The 16119-nt window shown below is 50.4% G+C and overlaps 1 protein-coding gene across 50 annotated transcripts in view; it reads right to left on the bottom strand.

Annotated features, from left to right (window-relative positions):
- Positions 1 to 4553: 4553 nt before the first annotated feature.
- Positions 4554 to 16119, bottom strand: part of CELF4 (CUGBP Elav-like family member 4) — a 321563-nt gene continuing 309997 nt past the window's right edge. For 25 of the 50 annotated variants that reach the window (XM_065534268.2, XM_065534283.2, XM_065534270.2 and 22 more), the window contains 2 exons: positions 15240 to 15411; positions 4554 to 6723 (listed from right to left, as the gene is read on the bottom strand). In XM_065534268.2, coding sequence (XP_065390340.1) covers positions 15284 to 15411 — 128 coding nt within the window. In that variant the 3' untranslated portion in view covers positions 4554 to 6723; positions 15240 to 15283. Of the gene's footprint in view, positions 6724 to 8712; positions 8798 to 15239; positions 15412 to 16119 lie in introns of all 50 variants that reach the window. The other 25 variants (XR_012427158.1, XR_012427160.1, XR_012427151.1 and 22 more) reach the window with 3 other exon arrangements.

Below are 16119 nucleotides of genomic sequence, written 5' to 3'. Positions count from 1 at the left end.
GGAATGCTCTTGGGAAAGGAAAGGGCAAAGAGAGCAGCAGGGGCACAGCAATGTCAGCTAATTGGGGTCCCCAGAAAAGAGCAGTGAGAGGCAGAGGTGTGTGCACCTCAGCATGACAGGAATTCTCTGGAAGTGGCATAGATTGACTGGACTTCACAAAAAAAATGACCTAAAGTGGTCTTGTGTCAAGTTGAAGTTTGCTTTTGTTGGGAGGTGGATTGTCAATAGAATGGAATTAAGAAAAGGGAAGGAGGATGGGATCGCAGCCTGAGCCATTCGTTCTGAGTGTCTGTGCTGTAAGAAATTTGCCGCTCTGATAATCCTTGGGGTGGAATGTAGCTGAGTGTGGCTGTCTCTTGTTCACTCCTCAACACTCTTGGGGGTGGTATTATCCCCATTTTAGAGATAAGGAAATTGAGGCTCAGAGAGGTTAAGCAATGTTTCCAAAGTGACACAGAAGGTATTAGAGAGAACTGTGATTTGAATCCTGGTCTGAAGTCAAAGTCCCTGCCTTTTTCACTCTGATACCCTAATCTTTCCATCCCCCTCCTAGTCTGGGAAAGTCTTGGTTAGAGCTCCACAAAGGGCAGAAGCAGAGATGGAGATGCTCAGAGTTTCCTGAAGAGGCAAACAGTTAGGCTGGCAGGAGGAGGGAGAAAGGGTGATATAGAGGGCCCTGGGGAGCTGGTGCTGGCTCTCCAGGCTTTCACTCTGTCACTAGCAAGTCCCAGGACACCTGAGAATGTTGGAGACCAGAGACTGGCAGTAACCAAAGGGAGGACTTGAGGAGAGAAGGGAGGGCAGCTTAGAGAAATGGAGGGTCAGTAGGGGGAGGAAACTAGAAAGTTAAAATAAAAATCTTATATTTGCAAGCATTCATCTAGGGATGGGAGGGTGTGTTGACTATACACTTATTCCACATGCTATCACTACTTAAAGAGCATTTCCAGAACACCTGCCTCTTTGGGACATGCCTTCAGCCGTCAGTAATTTGTCCATTCCTTCCTTCCTTATTCACTCATTAATGCAGGAATGAATCAATATTGACTGACTATCCAACTGCCAGAACTCACTAGTCTGTTGAAGGTATGTCAACAGTAGCTAATAATTTTGATCTGGGGATGGGTTCCATTTCGGTAAATAGTCAAATGGCATTCACAGCCAAGTCTGATGCTGTCACTTTGCGCTGGGCCCCTTAAGCTCACTGCCATATTGTGCCTTATCCACTTTACCAAGTGGGCAAGCAAGGTGGGAAATGTTCATCTGTGTTTTACCCACTGTAATTCAAACACTAGCCCTGCAGACCCTGTGCTATGGGGATCTGCAGCTTTGCCTAGAAGAGCAGCAGCAGTCCTGGAGGATGGAGGCCCTGGCAGTGCTTGCACGAGTGGGGAAGCTCTAGTATGTCTTGTGTTTCTCTCCGTGCTTAGTATGAGGGACGGGGGTGTAATCCTGCTCAGAACAGGAAAAAGGTCAGATCTTTAGGAAAACACCGAGGGAGATGGAAATGTTAAATGAAAGGTCTCAATAAACATAACTTTTTCATACTAGCATCACAGATAGGAAGATAGAAGGAGGAGAAGAAAGAGAGAGAGAAGCTGTGACTACAAAGGTGTGGAGAAAGAGCTGGAAGGGCTTTGAAAGTGCTGCTGGGAACAGGTGCAGTTGCCCTGGGGAGGTGCTGGAGAGGGGCTGGGGCTCCCACCAGGAGCCAGTTCCACCCCAGGATAAGGCCCTGGTGAGGCTATGAAGGCCAAGTTCCCCAGGGGCTGCCACAGCAAGGTTACAGCTGCCCAACAGGCCAGAGCCAGCTGGCAGACATCAGTGCAGCATGGAAAACATTAAGGGGAAATGGAGGCATTTAGCAATGAAATGACTTGATACCTGGGATTTTTGTCAAACTAATTGTGAGTTGAGGTATGCTGAAGCTGGGTAGTGAGTACATGGGGATTTTTTTTTTTTTTTTTGAGACAGAGTCTCACTCTGTCTCCCAGGCTGGAGTGCAGTGGCGCGATCTCAGCTCACTGCAAGCTCCGCCTCCTGGGTTCACGCCATTCTCCTGCCTCAGCCTCCCGATTAGCTGGGACTACAGGCGCCCACCACCGCGCCCGGCTAATTTTTTTAAGTTTTTAGTAGAGACAGGGTTTCACCGTGTTAGCCAGGATGGTCTCGATCTCCTGACCTCGTGATCCACCCGCCTCGGCCTCCCAAAGTGCTGGGATTACAGGCGTGAGCCACCGTGCCCGGCCCTACATGGGGATTCTTTATGCAAGTGTCTCTACTCTTGATTATTATGCTTGAAATAAAAAGTTTCTAATAATAAGCAAAAGGTCTTTTACAAATAGGGGTGCTATGAAGGAACCACACACTGCAGATAGGATAACAGCAAAGGAATAGAAGCCATAGAATAGAAGCAGAAATGAACAAGAATTTTGTCTTGGGTTCTCTTAACTAACACTGCAAATCAGGAGTTCTTAACCAGAGCTCTGCTCTCCATACTCTCCTTCAGGGATCCCTGAGCTCTCCATAATCATGTGCAAAGTGATCTAATAGTTTTCAGCAAGTTTTCAAGGATCTCTTTCCCCCAGAGGTTAATAAATTGTATTCTCTCTTAAGTGTGCCATGCATGTATCAGAAACCTGGTGCGCGGTTTTTACATTGAAGGTTTCTTTTACAGAACTGGAATGTTCATCTCTGGTTCCAGTGTTTTCAGCCCCACTCTCAGTCAGCCATACCCAGAAGACAGCAAAATTGCCTGGCTGGTTTCCCAGCCCATCTCTGGTGACAGCTCCCAGGGTGCCTACAGTCTTTAGCCACAACACCTTCAGTGGAGGTAGGGGAGGACTATGTCCCAGAGACAATGGTATGCAGTGGGGAGGTGGACACAAACAGGAGACGTCTAGGAAGGTCACTTGGGGATCTCCGGGAGGCTTCATGGGGTCTGAAAGAGTAAGAGGGGGTGCTGGGGGTTGAGGTTGTCCTCTTTCAGCTGTAGGTATGCAACAGAAATCACCGTGTTGACTAGTCTGAGGCTCGAAACCTAAAGACACCTCCCCACTCCCCAGAGAATTTCTTAGAAAACACCTTCCATTCTTCTCAGGGCAGAATAATACCCAGTGTGACATTTAGCCCCTTTAAGCTAATTCTTCCAAGAAGTGCAACTCTCTAGAATGGACAGAGCAGGCTGTCACTTGGACTTGCAGCCCTGTTGAGCAGCAAAGGGGGGTTAGTTTAGGGGACATTCAGGGTCTCCTCAGTCCTTCTCTCTTGGAACCATGTCCACATTTAGGTCAAGACTTGAAGGCCTTCCCTTATTTGCTGATACATGAAGATCTTTCTCTCCAGCCTAATGCATCACAGGCCAGCATCAGAAGCACAGACTTAGCCCCTGGCCCTGAGAAGAGAGATGGGAGGAGAGGATGGAGCATGGGGTCCAGGCACTGCTCTGTAGCTGGGGCTCTGAGCTCTGCTCTCTATACCCTCCTTCAGAGGAGACAGGTGGGGACTGAAGCGACTTCCCCATCTCCCACAGGGGGGCACAGACTGACAGGCAGTCAACGACCCTTGTTTCCGGGGGCTTATCTTCTCTCCTCCAGGCATCTGAAGCCTTGCAGCTTCCCTGCCCCTCATTTGGCAGCCCTCCTGTCTTAGCAGTGGGGAGAGGTGGAGGCCCTGAGAAAGAGTCTGCCTATTCCTAGACCAGACTACGGGGCTGAGGGCAGGAGAAGGGAAGGAGGTGGGAGAGCAAAGATTGAGAAGAAGGTCTGTCCCAGGCCAGGACTGGGTGAAGGCATGCAGCTGGTGTGCAGCTGTCTGGGCTCTCCTCTCCAGACGCCTGCCACCCCTCTCCAAGTCCTGCATGGTGTCCTTCCTCCTTTGGAATGCTCTAATGCTCTTCCTTCCCACCCTGGCATTCAGGATCTGGAAACCTCTCTGCAGCTCATATCTAAGTGTAAGACAGGCAGCATGCCAGGAAACACCCCAGCAGAGGGCCCCTACTCTTCTTTCTATACCCCTGCCCCCACCAGGACCCTGACTGAGGGCCCAGAATCCTGTTTTCTCCATCCCTGCAAACTGCCAAAGCAGCGGGAGGTGTGAGGCCAAGAGCAAGATGCTTGCTGGTAAATTTGGAGTTGCATCCTCATCCTTCTTCCTTTATTGTGGCCTCTTTCCTCCACTGCCGCCTTCCCTAAGGTGTCACATAACTTCCCCCCAACCCAACACTTGCTCGGCCTTCAGGTCGGGTGGCCTCGGTGACCTCCTTTCTGTTCTGCTTGGACACTGTGGCCACCTCTTCCAGGAACCCAGAAGAATGAATTTGCAATGGGGACTTTCAGAGACACCAGTCCAGAGAGATTCTTCCTAGAGTGGAACAGGACCTCCTTTTATTGTTCCCATAACCTCCCAGAAAGAGCTTCACATGCTGAAACTCAGAACGAGGGCCTGTGTTGCAGATTCCATAAAGAAGACCAAAGGTACTTCCAGCGGGCAAGCCTTGGGGCTGTGAGGCACAGCTGGCCAGAGTCCGAGAGGCACAGACCAATGAAGAAATCTTTTTTTTTAAACTGTGCTTTATTTAGGGCTAAGCTGGAGAAAGCGTCATCCAATAGTTACAGAAGGTTACAAGGAGTTTTAGGGAGTTGAGTGTGAAAAGAGCAGTTGTACTGAACTGCAGCTGTTTTCTTTTTTTTTCTTTTTTTTTTCTTTTTTGTTTTTTGTTTTTTTTTTTACATCTGGACATCCTAAAAGGAGGAGTCAAGAGAAAAAAAGAAAATGAAAAACAACAACAACAACAAAATTGACAGAAAGAAAGGAAAGGCAGGAGGCCCTAGAGGAACTGGAAATTTGTTCTTCTAAAGGGAAACAATGGTAGGTCTGAGAACCCCCGGCCTCCAGATGATCTGGACATCAATGTGAAGGAATCGAGGCAGAATGCCAAAGCAATCTTCCCAAGGGTGCAAATAAATTATAATAAATATGTTATACTTTAAAATATATGTGTTCTTAAATAATTCAGTGTTTTTCTGATTCTGAGTTTTTTAAGCAATGTCTTTAACTGCTCTAAAGTCATTTACCAAAGATAAATATCGTGCTTTCATTAAATAGTTTTCCTTGTTTTTTTCTCTATCATTACAATTAAAAGTCCTACAAAATATGCAAATTTATTTACAGAAAAACAGAGCCGGCATCATTTAAACATCCCTGTTTTTCAAAATTCCTTGTAAACAGTTTCAGAAATTCTTCAAAGATTGTTTATTTTTCTCTCTCTTTTTTAAGGTTTTGTGTGTGTGTGTGTTGTCTAGTCGTTTTAAGATGAAAGTTCCCAGTTCTCCCTTGCCCGGAAAGTCTCTGGAGCAAGCGTGGAAGGCGAGTGAAGCGGAAGGTGAGTGAAGCGCGCGCAGCTCCCGGAGGGAAGCAAGAGGCGAGGACGACGGCGGCGGCGGCGACGACCCGGGCAACGCGACCGTTCCCGGCCGATGGCGTGGCCTCCACCGGCGACAGGCAGCCAGGCGCCCGCAGGTGTGGGGCAAGTTCGGCCTGGCCCTTGGGGACAACGGCGTCCGACAGCACTCGCGGGGAGAAGGGGTTGATGCTCTGTCTAAACTCTACAAAAGTACAGTCCTACAACATCTGGGATTTTAGCAGTAATGCTAACTTCTATAGGTTTTTTTTTCTTTTTTTTTTATTTTTTATTTTTTGCTTTCCTCTAATTTTTCTTCTATTATATAGGTATTTTAAACTTTTCCTTTTTAAAATTCTGTACAACTATTAGGATTTTAAGAGGGGGAAGAGTTAGAAGCATTTACAGACTTTTCACAACAATGACCTTGCTTGGTAAGTCCCGTTTGTCCCCTCTTTGTTTTCTCACACTCCACGGTTAATGAGTTTTAAGATTTGTGTTGCTTTCCCCAAATATCCACCAATTTGTTCACCTTAACAGCTCCATCCAGACATAGAATACAGAAAACCATAGGAAAGTGTCATAGACTTGGATGAGGGTCATCAAAGCGCCTCTCAAAGTATCAAAGAACTATTATCTTGCTGTTTTAAAAGCACTGAAGCGTTATATTTCCTTTTTTTGTTGTTTTTTTGTTGTTTTTTGTTTTTTTTTTAATTTTTTATTACATTTTTTCATAGAATCGCTCTAAGCTGTTTCAAGAACAGCCATGAGGCAGGAAGGAGGGGGTCCTCCATTCCCCCTCTATTTGACATAGAGCTACACATCTGCAATAAAAAGTTTGGTCCTTTGGTCCCTAAATAGCTAAAGGAATGACAGATAGAGATGCTCAGTGGCGGCCTCCCAGCCGCCCCCTGGGGACCAGGCCCCACACACCACTTGCCCCAGCCTGCCTCAGGCGCCCATGGGCTGGAAAAGCCCCGGGATCGGTAAGCAGCGTCTCCTCCCAGTTCCCAGCCCTTCAGCCTCCCCGTCTGGTCTCATGATATTTTGTTTTAAAGTTGCCTTTTGTGTGTGTTTTTTTTCTCATTTTTCTTCATCTTCTTCTTATGTCATATATATATTTTCCCCCAAACACGTGCCCTCTGAACTCCATAGACGCTATACTTTCCTTGAAGAAATGTTACAGTCACACAGACAGTGTCTGGAGTCTTCAGCTTGATTGATATTGGCTGATATGTCAAAGGTGTCATCCAACAGTTCTCATTTATAAATATATATAGAGAGAGGTTTGTTTTTTAATGTAGCCCGTTCAGCATCCTGCCCTAAAATGAAGAAAATCAGGGCTGATTAAGCCAAGAGGGAAAACACAAACAGCATCCAAACACCAATAGGAACCTGCCTCAGGGGTTAGGATGGGAGCTCTAGGGGATGGTGGGAGGGAAGGAAGAGAGACCAGTATGAGAATTAGTCATGATCATGATACATTAAAAAGAAATATACTCTTCTATTCAGAGTAGAAACCACTGGGAAGTCTAGTGGTGATGGTTGTAGCTGAGGTTTCGTTGTTGGGAGGTTCTTGATTTGGGTTACTTTAGCATTCTGGATTGGGGGTTGCTACATCTAAGGGGAGAATTTGGGACTGTGGGATATGAATTCATAATTAAACTTGTCTCTGAGAGATCTAGCCCAGATACAATATGTATACAGAAGCCTAGCAAACAAGATAGCAAAAATCTAGCAGCCCAGCCCACTCCTCCCAGCTCAAGGGAAAGAAGGAAGACACATCCGTGACTCAAATTTTGTAGAATCCTTGCCCAGCTTCCAGCCAACCACTTCTTTCCCGGGGTCAGTAACTATTTGCGAGGCTGTGTATATATATGTATATCTGGATATATGTGTAGAATATATTCACCTGCACATATGTGGATATACATGGATATGTGTGTATGTATATGCATATATACACACATACACACACATAATACTTTTCTCATACATGCCAGGGAATTTAGAGGAAATTCAGAACTTCAAGGGAGTGGATGGGAAAACCTAAAAAAAGGTCAGAAGAGATTTAATTATCAAACTTAAATAAATTAGCTCAGACAGTGTTTGATTTTGTTTTGAATGGTGGCTTTTTGGTGTTTTGTTTTGCTTTAAAAAAAATCATGATCTGACTAGAATCAGAAGGCGAATGCTTAATCATTGTGAATTAACAAATGAGACTCATCTCCATTCTAGCAAGCAGCTTCCACTTATACATGGGGGTGACTGGTTACATCAAGAAAGTTAGAACTGCAAAGCCCCCACTTGAGGGGACAACGTCATGCGTATATCAATCCATGCTGGCAGGTTTTTCACACTGTTGATTCAACAAACAGCAAACCGTACACAGCAGTCTAAACAATTACAACACCAAATAAAATAATAATAAAATTAAAAAACACTTGTCAAGGACCCTTTTTCAGTTGTAAACAAAAAGGTGCATTTTGCTTTTGTTAGTACTGTTTCTTCCAAACCAACCAAAAAAACCCTCCCGAGCCCCCAGTCCCCAGCCTCCCCTCCCCACATTTAATTTAGCAGAAGTGGTTACAATACAAACCTTACAATTGTTACCGGGCTCTCTTGCAGAGGCCTCTGGCTTTGTACTCTAGTTTTTTGGTTTAGAATTTTGTTTTTATCATTCTGTTACTGTAGATATTTTTTGTTTTTTGTTTTTGTTTTTTTTTTTTTTCCCTTTGAAGTGAGATTGAAAATAGCCTAACTGGAAAGACCAGACCTAGGATAGTGTCAATTGAAAAAGGCCCCCAAATTTCTAGAAAAAAATAAAATCACAATATTTTCAAGTGCAAGTAAATCAACCACGCATAGATATTTTTAAGATGTTTTCCTTATTTTTAAGAAAAAAATAATGGTTTGCACAGGTAAATGATCCCATGTTTGATAATTCAGGAATTCATCTTTATTTTGACTATTTTTTGTTCTTTTGTTTTGTTTTTTTCTCTATGTGACATCTAGAGAAGCATAAAAAAACGCTGAACAAGAAAAACCAAACAACAGAAAGTAAAACCACTGCAAGCACCAAGAACAAAACGAAAATGAGCACAGCAAAAAAGATTGTGGCAGCACAAAAGTCAAGAAAATGCACGTGTGATCATGACTGGCCAATCATCAACTGATACAACATCCAAGAAAAACGCTCCAATCACAGCACCTCCACAAAACTTGACGGCAATTGTCATGCAACCGATTCTTAGCCTTGTTACATGACGCCATCATGTCACACTGTGAACTTTGAGTTGATTTGAACTTACGGATGGGGGACTTTTCTCCACTCTCATGTGATTACGTGAACTTTATTCCTAGCTCAGCGCGAGACTGTGGTGGATTTGACTGGCCCTGGTTGGGTTGTTGGAATTTGATTGAATGACAAAAGAAGAAAAGATTTATATATATATTTATATATGTAGAGAGAGAGAGAGAGAGGACAAGAGAGTGTGGGTGGGGGAAGGAAGAGGTGGGGCAGGGCAGGTGGGGTTGGGGAGTGTGGGAGGGCAGGGAGGGCTGGGATTCAGGTGAAGGAGGGCAAGGAAGAAGTTAAAACAAAATTAAAAAGAAAATATATTTATACAGCACCAGACCACAGCATCAATCTAGAAGCTCTGATGAGAGAACAGCAGTCAAATCATAAGAGAACTGAAAAGAACTCAAAGGATGGAGTAAGCCAGCAGACAAACATGGGCACATCAACACACACACACGCACACACACACACGCACACACATACACACATACACACACACGGTTGTTTATGCAGACACATGATACACTGTGAACAGAAGCAGAACCTCACACAGGGCCACTAAGGGCATCCATCATGCGTTGGGGAGGGGGGCATGGGCGGTTTGGCAAGGGGGCCAGAAAAAAATAAAACAGCCCCTCAAACCACCTTGGCCGGCAAGCAATCTCAGGGAGCAGGCGCTCTGGTTTTCATCACCCTTGATTCTTTCTCTCCCCTAGGGGTGGCGCTCCCCCCCTCCTCAGCTTTCTGTGACTGCAGCCTGTGGGCCAGCAGGGGATGTCTGTCAGGGTGGCCCTGGTCAGCTGGGTAGGTCAGAGGCTTGCTACAGTAACTGCTGTGTCCACGGGGTCCATCTACAAAATGCTTTGCTGCCGTAGTACCACCCAGGCTGGCAGCAGCTCGGCCCTCCCACCCTGTGTACCCACCCTGGCCACCATCCTAGAGAAGGCTACAAGGGCACCCACTGTGGAGGTTATGGCCCGCCCCCGCTTCAGCTCCACCTCAAACTACTTTCCTCAGAACCTGAGCAGGGTTCATTTTGAGATTTGGGGTAAAATTCATCAATGTTCTTGGAATTCTAGAAATATGCCTTGGCACTACTAAGTTCATCTTGCAATTGCCTTCCCCTCTTTCTTTGCTCACACTCTTTGCCTTGCTCCCAAGTGGCCTGTGTAGACAAACTGAGGCTGCATCTAGGCACATGAAGCCCTTCAAAGGTTCTGCAGCCCTGACCCATAAAAGGGCCACATGGGGGGGCTGGAGGATGCCCTGCAGGGGGCCACGTGCAAGGCTGGAGGGTCCCCTGCAGGGGGCACAGAGGTGAGCGCCTCCAGCCTCTGCTGCTCCCACTCTTGCTCTGCTGACTTCCCCTGCTCCCCACACCGTCCTCTTTTCCCACCCCCTCACCCCACACCCCTCCATGAACAGCTTTCCAGCCTGGCCCACTGCAAGGCCCCAACCTTCTGCTTTCTTTCCTGGTGGAGCCCTAAGTGGTTGAGAATGAGCTTTCATCCCTATCGGGAATCATCAGATGATTCAACTTTCAGTTGACTTCTCCACCCCCTCACCACTTCATAGTCCTCTGCCACACCTGGGATTTGGGGTCCCTAGCTCCACGCCTCCCCATAGTTATCTTGAGCTTGCACTGGATGCCCTGCTCCCCTGTGGCACTCAGGCCTGGGCCAAGGCCTGTGCGCCAGGTTGATCTGCAGGCTTTCAAGGCCACAGGCTTCTACATACAGCGGACTGAATCACTCTCACCTTTATGATTTCCTTCAGGGAGGGAGGAAGGGAGGCCTGGGATCTTAAAATGTCACCGTGGATGAGGGGCAAAGTAGCCGAGCCCAAGCCTGGCCTCCAGCTCCACCTTCACAGACGCACCCCAGACCCCTCCTCTGCAGACCCAAGCCTGCCTGCCCACGAGGGCTGGGTTCTTTGTTCTTCCAGCATTGGATCTCCTTCCCCCAGATCAGGGACCGTCCCATGCCCACCAAGTCCTGAAATGCCACTTCCAACTCCTCCCAAAAGCCCTTAGACCCACCCAGGATGGCCAATGGGCAGGTCCCATTGGCATGGGAGAAGAGGCCTAAGGAACTAAGGAGGGTATTGCCATCAGATGGGAGCTGTGGCAACTGCAACTCAAGGACTCCCTGGGACTCTCCTCTTTCCCCCTCCATTCCAGCCCTGAGCCCCTCATGGGCATTCACTCCTTCCCACTCTGCCTACTCTTCTCCCAGTTTTAGAGTACAGCTGCCTGTCAGGGCCAGGCACTGTCCTGTGTACTGCAACACAAACCTGAATAGCACACAGCCCCTGTCCCTAAAGCTCAATCTTGGAAACTTCCTCACACACACCCTCATCTCTCACACATGCATGGCCCTAGACACATAATACACCCTCACACTCAGTCCCTGAGGAGCCCCCAAGACTCCACAGGCTCAGGCTCAGCTGGCTACTCTCTTCATTAGGATGCATCTCCTCTTCTGCCTATAGGGTGACCCCTTCCCGGCCACTCTCGGAGTGGAGGCTCACAGAGGCTCACAGCCCTAGATGTGGCAATGGGATCACTGACCAGCATGGTGAAGCCCAACTCACCAAGCTGGGTGAGGAAATTATGGCGAGGCTGAACCAATTCAGGTCTCAGGTCCTAAAATGAGCTGGACTCAAGCAAAGGAGGGCCAGGCCCAAAGCCACAGCCCAGCCCTATATAGGTCAGACTCAAGCCTGGACCCGACCCTCCCCAAAAGCATACTCCAAGCCAGAGTCACAGGACTCACTGGGGTCAGGACAAGACGCTTGGTGCACTCTCCAGCCATAGAACTGGAGTGCTAGAAGTCTGAGAATCTGGCCTGCTGCTGGGGCCCAGTGTGTCTGGTAAGCAGTGGCAGAACAAGGGGCTCAGAGGCCAATCTCTGAGCTGGGCGGGGCCAGGCTGGGTGTGTTCTGCCCGCTGGCTGTGGACCTGGCCACAGGCATGTTTTTGCCTACTCTTCCTGCCTTTGCTTCCTTCCTTATTTAGTTTCCTGGCAAAGATTGCTTAGAGAAACTCCCCTCTTAGCACAAGCCGCCAGACGGGTAGGGCAGTGGGGAAGCAGAAAACCAGCTAGGAAGGAGAGTCACTGACTCCAACCCTGATCCCACCCCACCCAGGACCTTGCTTCATGGAACCAAAGCCCAACTGTACTCCCCACAGCTGCCCTGCCTGGGCCCCTCTCCTTCCCCCAGGTCTGCCCCACTCCCTTCTGACTTGGCCTTAGAAAACCTGTACCACCATGGGGCAGCTGCCCTAGCCCTGAGGTCCCCCTTCCACCTCCCACTTTGCTCCCAGCTATGGCTGGTCCCTCAGCCCCTGCTCAGGCTTCCTGCCCTTCTGAGCAACCCTGGGGCTGCAGCTCAGGACTCAGCACGAATGAATACCCTTTACTGGCCTGTGATAAGCAGCCAGTATTTTAGCTGCTGTTTTGTGCCTTTTCCTCCCTCGCTGGCAGTCCAAGGGCAGCTACTTCTCACTGCAGTCCCCAAGGCTGCCTTTAGAAGCTCCCTATCTCTTCTTAGCACCCTCCTTCTATTAGAACTTCTAACAGTCTTGGGCTGGGAAGCCTGACAGCACCATTTGCTAAAATGCTGTCTAAATGAAAATTAAATGTCAACTTTACTGTAGGAGTTATGTCACATCGTAGTTTTTTTACAGGACTGCTTAGTAGAAAGGAGGTGGTTAGATGGCTGACCCCAGAAAAGTGAGGTGTCATACGTGTTCCCTCAGGACATTCAGGATACTCTGGGGTGATGGGTTGGGGTGAGGGTAGGGTGGGGCTTCTCATCCTCACTCGAAGGGAGGTAGGCTCCCTGGCTTCAAAGCTTGGCTCTGCGACTCACTAGCTGATGGGCAAGCTACTTAATCTCTCTGTTCCCCATACGTGAAATGGAAATACACTACCTACCTTATAGGTAGTTGTAGCTATGTAGTTACGTCTCCTAGTTGTTACCTCTCAGCAGTGCCTGGTGCATGGTAAGCACTGTGTGAAGGTCTAGGGTTCTAATCTTTCTGCCCTTTGCATGCCCTGGTGGAAGAACCCACTCTGTGTTTTAAACCACTACTCCCAAGCCCCATCCCCAACTCTGAATGCCAGCTGGTTCAACCCTGTGGGCACTTCTGACTTTATATCCCAAACAATAAACCTGCCTTCTCACTCCTTCATCTGGGAATTCCTCTAACCTGGAGGTTTTACCCTGGCTTGAGCCAAGGAGCCTAAGACAAGCGACTTTCAGGGGTGCCCCTTGGAATCTCAGGGCATGACCTGGCCTGATTCATATCCCCCTACCCCCAAATCCTCTAGTTGACTCTAACACCTTAGTTTCATTAATGAGAAAGAAGAAGTCCAAAGAGGACAAGCACCCTAACCCAGGTCACACCTTAATGGCAGAGCTATGCTGATTTAAGAAAAAGTGTTTTACATATAGAAAAAGCAGCTTTCTTGAAACCGTCCCTCCATTCTTATGGAAATGCCCCCATCTGCAGGCTGCCTCCTGGTGTCCCTGTGTGCACAGAGCCAGAAGCTCCTTGAGGGCAGGGATGGTGACTCATTCATCCTTGCATCCCCAGCACTGAGCCCAGTGCCTGGCACAAGAAGGTGCCCCAACTCTGAATAACATGTGTGTTTGCATCTGGACACAAGCCAGAAATGGGCAAGGATGGGAAACCAGGAGGCAGGAAAGACTGGTTTTGCTTTTCCAGGATTGCAGAGAGTGGCGGCACAAGCACTCCCCCAGAGAGAAGGCCCCTGCTCTCAGAGGGTGAAAGTTGCTACTTCTGGGCGGAGGAAGGGTGTTCTGCTGGTGTCCGTACCCCAGCACTGGGTGGAAGATTTGAGGGGAGACTGAGAAGCTGGAGACCTCCCTCCCAAACTCTGGACTCTGAAACTCAGCTTAAATGTGTAATTCTCACATGCCTGATCTTTCTCCCAATCTCTGTTCTTCCAGTGACTTGGGCCAAAAGCCTGGGACTCATCCTTGGCTCCTCTTTCAAAATACATCTAGAAATTAATTCCTTCACATCTCATCAACTGCTGTGATGCTGGACTGAGTGGTCAGTGCAGTAGATCTATGCTTTGGCCCCCTACAAGCTATTATCAACATAACAGCCAGGGTGACCCCACTGAAATTCAAGTTACCCGTCACTCTTCTGTTCAGAACTCTCCAATGCTCTCTCCATCTCCCAATTCAGAGAAGAGACCAAAGTCCACATAGTGACCTTCAAGGCCCCACACCAGGTGGCCCTCCTCACTCTCTCAGCAACCCAGTCTCCTGCTGTTCCTACCCCACTTTGCAGCCCCACCTTGCAGCCTCCATGCTGACTCTTCCCTCAGAGGCAGGGGCATGGCTGCTCCCCTCACCTTCTATGCTCCAATTCACGTCCTCAATGAGGTCTACACTGTCCATGTGGTTTAATTGTAGCCAACAATCTTGACATACTAGATCATATTCTTTGATCACATGTCATTGTTTATTGTCTGTCTCCACCTTCTCAGTCTTGCTCACTGCTGAATCCCAAGTACCTAACACAATAGCTGGCACACAATACTGCTGAATAAATGGAGGAACATGGGTGGGGAGGGGCGGTCAGAGGGCAGCAGGGTGCTGAGCTGGAATGGCCCGAAGGGAGCCTTCACCTCTGCTCTGTGAAGAAGCCGAGGCTGCAAGAACCACAGCAATGGGGGTAACCAGACTGAAGGTTGACTTTTGATGTCCTGGGGTATCTCCCCCCATTCTTTCTACCTGGGGTATCTCCCCCCATTCTTTCTGCAAGAAGCACTTTGCTCAGGGGAACACTTGGGCTGGAAGAGGCGTGGCTGACTGCGTCTTCAGCTCCTAGGCAGGACCCAGCCCAGCAGAAAAGGTAACAACTACTACTCATCAAGACCCATGTGGGGCAGGCAGGCCCGGGATCTCAGTGCTGTACCATCACCTTCCTCAGCTGTCCTCCCATCCTGCTTTGTTTCTCAGTCAAGTTCCCTTTGAAAGATCCTGTCCTTCCTCTCTTCACTGAGCTATGGGGAAAGGGAGGGGTGCAGGGGTCAAGTGTCTAAAGACTATCAGCCCTCCTGGAAGAACTGGGGAGGAGAGAGCTGGGGGTCAGGGAGCAGGCCCCGCGGGCGGCTGCAGCTCTCCTGGGTAGAGCCTGTTCTGCCCCCAACCTCTCTCAGCCTGAGCTTGCCACCTGTTTACCCCAGGGTTCTCTGGCCAACAGGACTGCCAATGTAGACCCGGAGGCGCAGGCCCAGGCCTCGCCTCACCCGCCCGGAGTGGCTCCCTCACTCCTGCCCCTGGTGGCCCTGCCACAGGGAGATGGCCAGGCCCATTTCTGCCGGGGTGACGGCAGCTCTGCGCCTGGCCGGAGGCGCAGGGCGAGGAGCAGGTTGAGCCGGGCGCAGCGGGTCCAAGGCACCAGTGAGGGTCCGGCCCACGGAGGCCGGAGAAGGCGGCGGGTCCGTCTGGTTCCCTCCCAACCCCCGTCCCCGCGCCCCGGCCGCCCCCGGTTACCTGTGCGAGTCCTGGTCTCCCCCGGGGGACGCTCCCGCCGGCGCTCAGTACGGGCGATTGGCGTCTTTGGGCCGCTTCAGCTGCACCTTGAGCCTCTTCATGCCGATCTGGAAGCCGTTCATGGCCTGGATGGCAGTCTGCGCGCTGGCCGGGTTGTCGAAGCTCACGAAGCCTGGCGAGACACGAGGGACGAGGGCCTGGGTTTCCACGGGGCCGCCCGGGGCGCTGCCGGCGGGGAGGGGTGGGGGGACAGGGGGGCGGGGCGGGGCGGGCCTGAGGCTCCTCCCCTCGGTCCCCGCCCCCGGTCCCGCCCCGGTGCCCGCCCCCCTCCAGCCCGCGCACGCGTGCGAGGCTCCTCCCCGGGCAGGCGCTGGCGGGGCCCCGGCTCGCTGACCTGCGCCTCGTCTCTGGCCGCGCCACTCGCCCGGCGCCCGCTCCCCAGGTGGGGCCCGCGGCCGGGCGGCGCTCGAAGAGGCGCCCGCCCCCCACCCCCGCCGGCCCCGGCACCTCAGCCCTCGCCTTAGCGGGAGAGGGCGGACACACCTGCGGGTGGAGGAGTTTATTGGACACTGTCCTCCCTGACAGGAGGGGGCCTGGCAGCGCGCGGGCACAGGGTGCCGGCCTGGGGAGAGAGACGAGTGCGAGGGGCCGGGAGGGAGGCGCCGCCGAGAAACTTCACCGCCGGCCCGGCCGCCCCCCTCGCCAGCGCAGGTGCCCGGCCGTCGGGGGAGGCCCAGAGGCTGAGCTCTCGCAGCCCCTCCGCCCCCACTCCCGGCTCTGCCCGCCCCGCCAGGCTCCGGGTGGGCCCTAGGCGTCACCTCGCCCAGGGCGCCGTCGGCACCTCTCTTCTCCACGCCCTGTGCTGTGCACTAAGCACGCA

The sequence above is a fragment of the Macaca fascicularis genome, chromosome 18 (genome assembly GCF_037993035.2).
Source record: "Macaca fascicularis isolate 582-1 chromosome 18, T2T-MFA8v1.1".
Taxonomy (NCBI): Eukaryota; Metazoa; Chordata; class Mammalia; order Primates; family Cercopithecidae; genus Macaca; species Macaca fascicularis.
The sequence above is the reverse complement of the archived record's forward strand: the minus strand, read 5'-3'. Positions and strand labels throughout refer to the sequence as shown.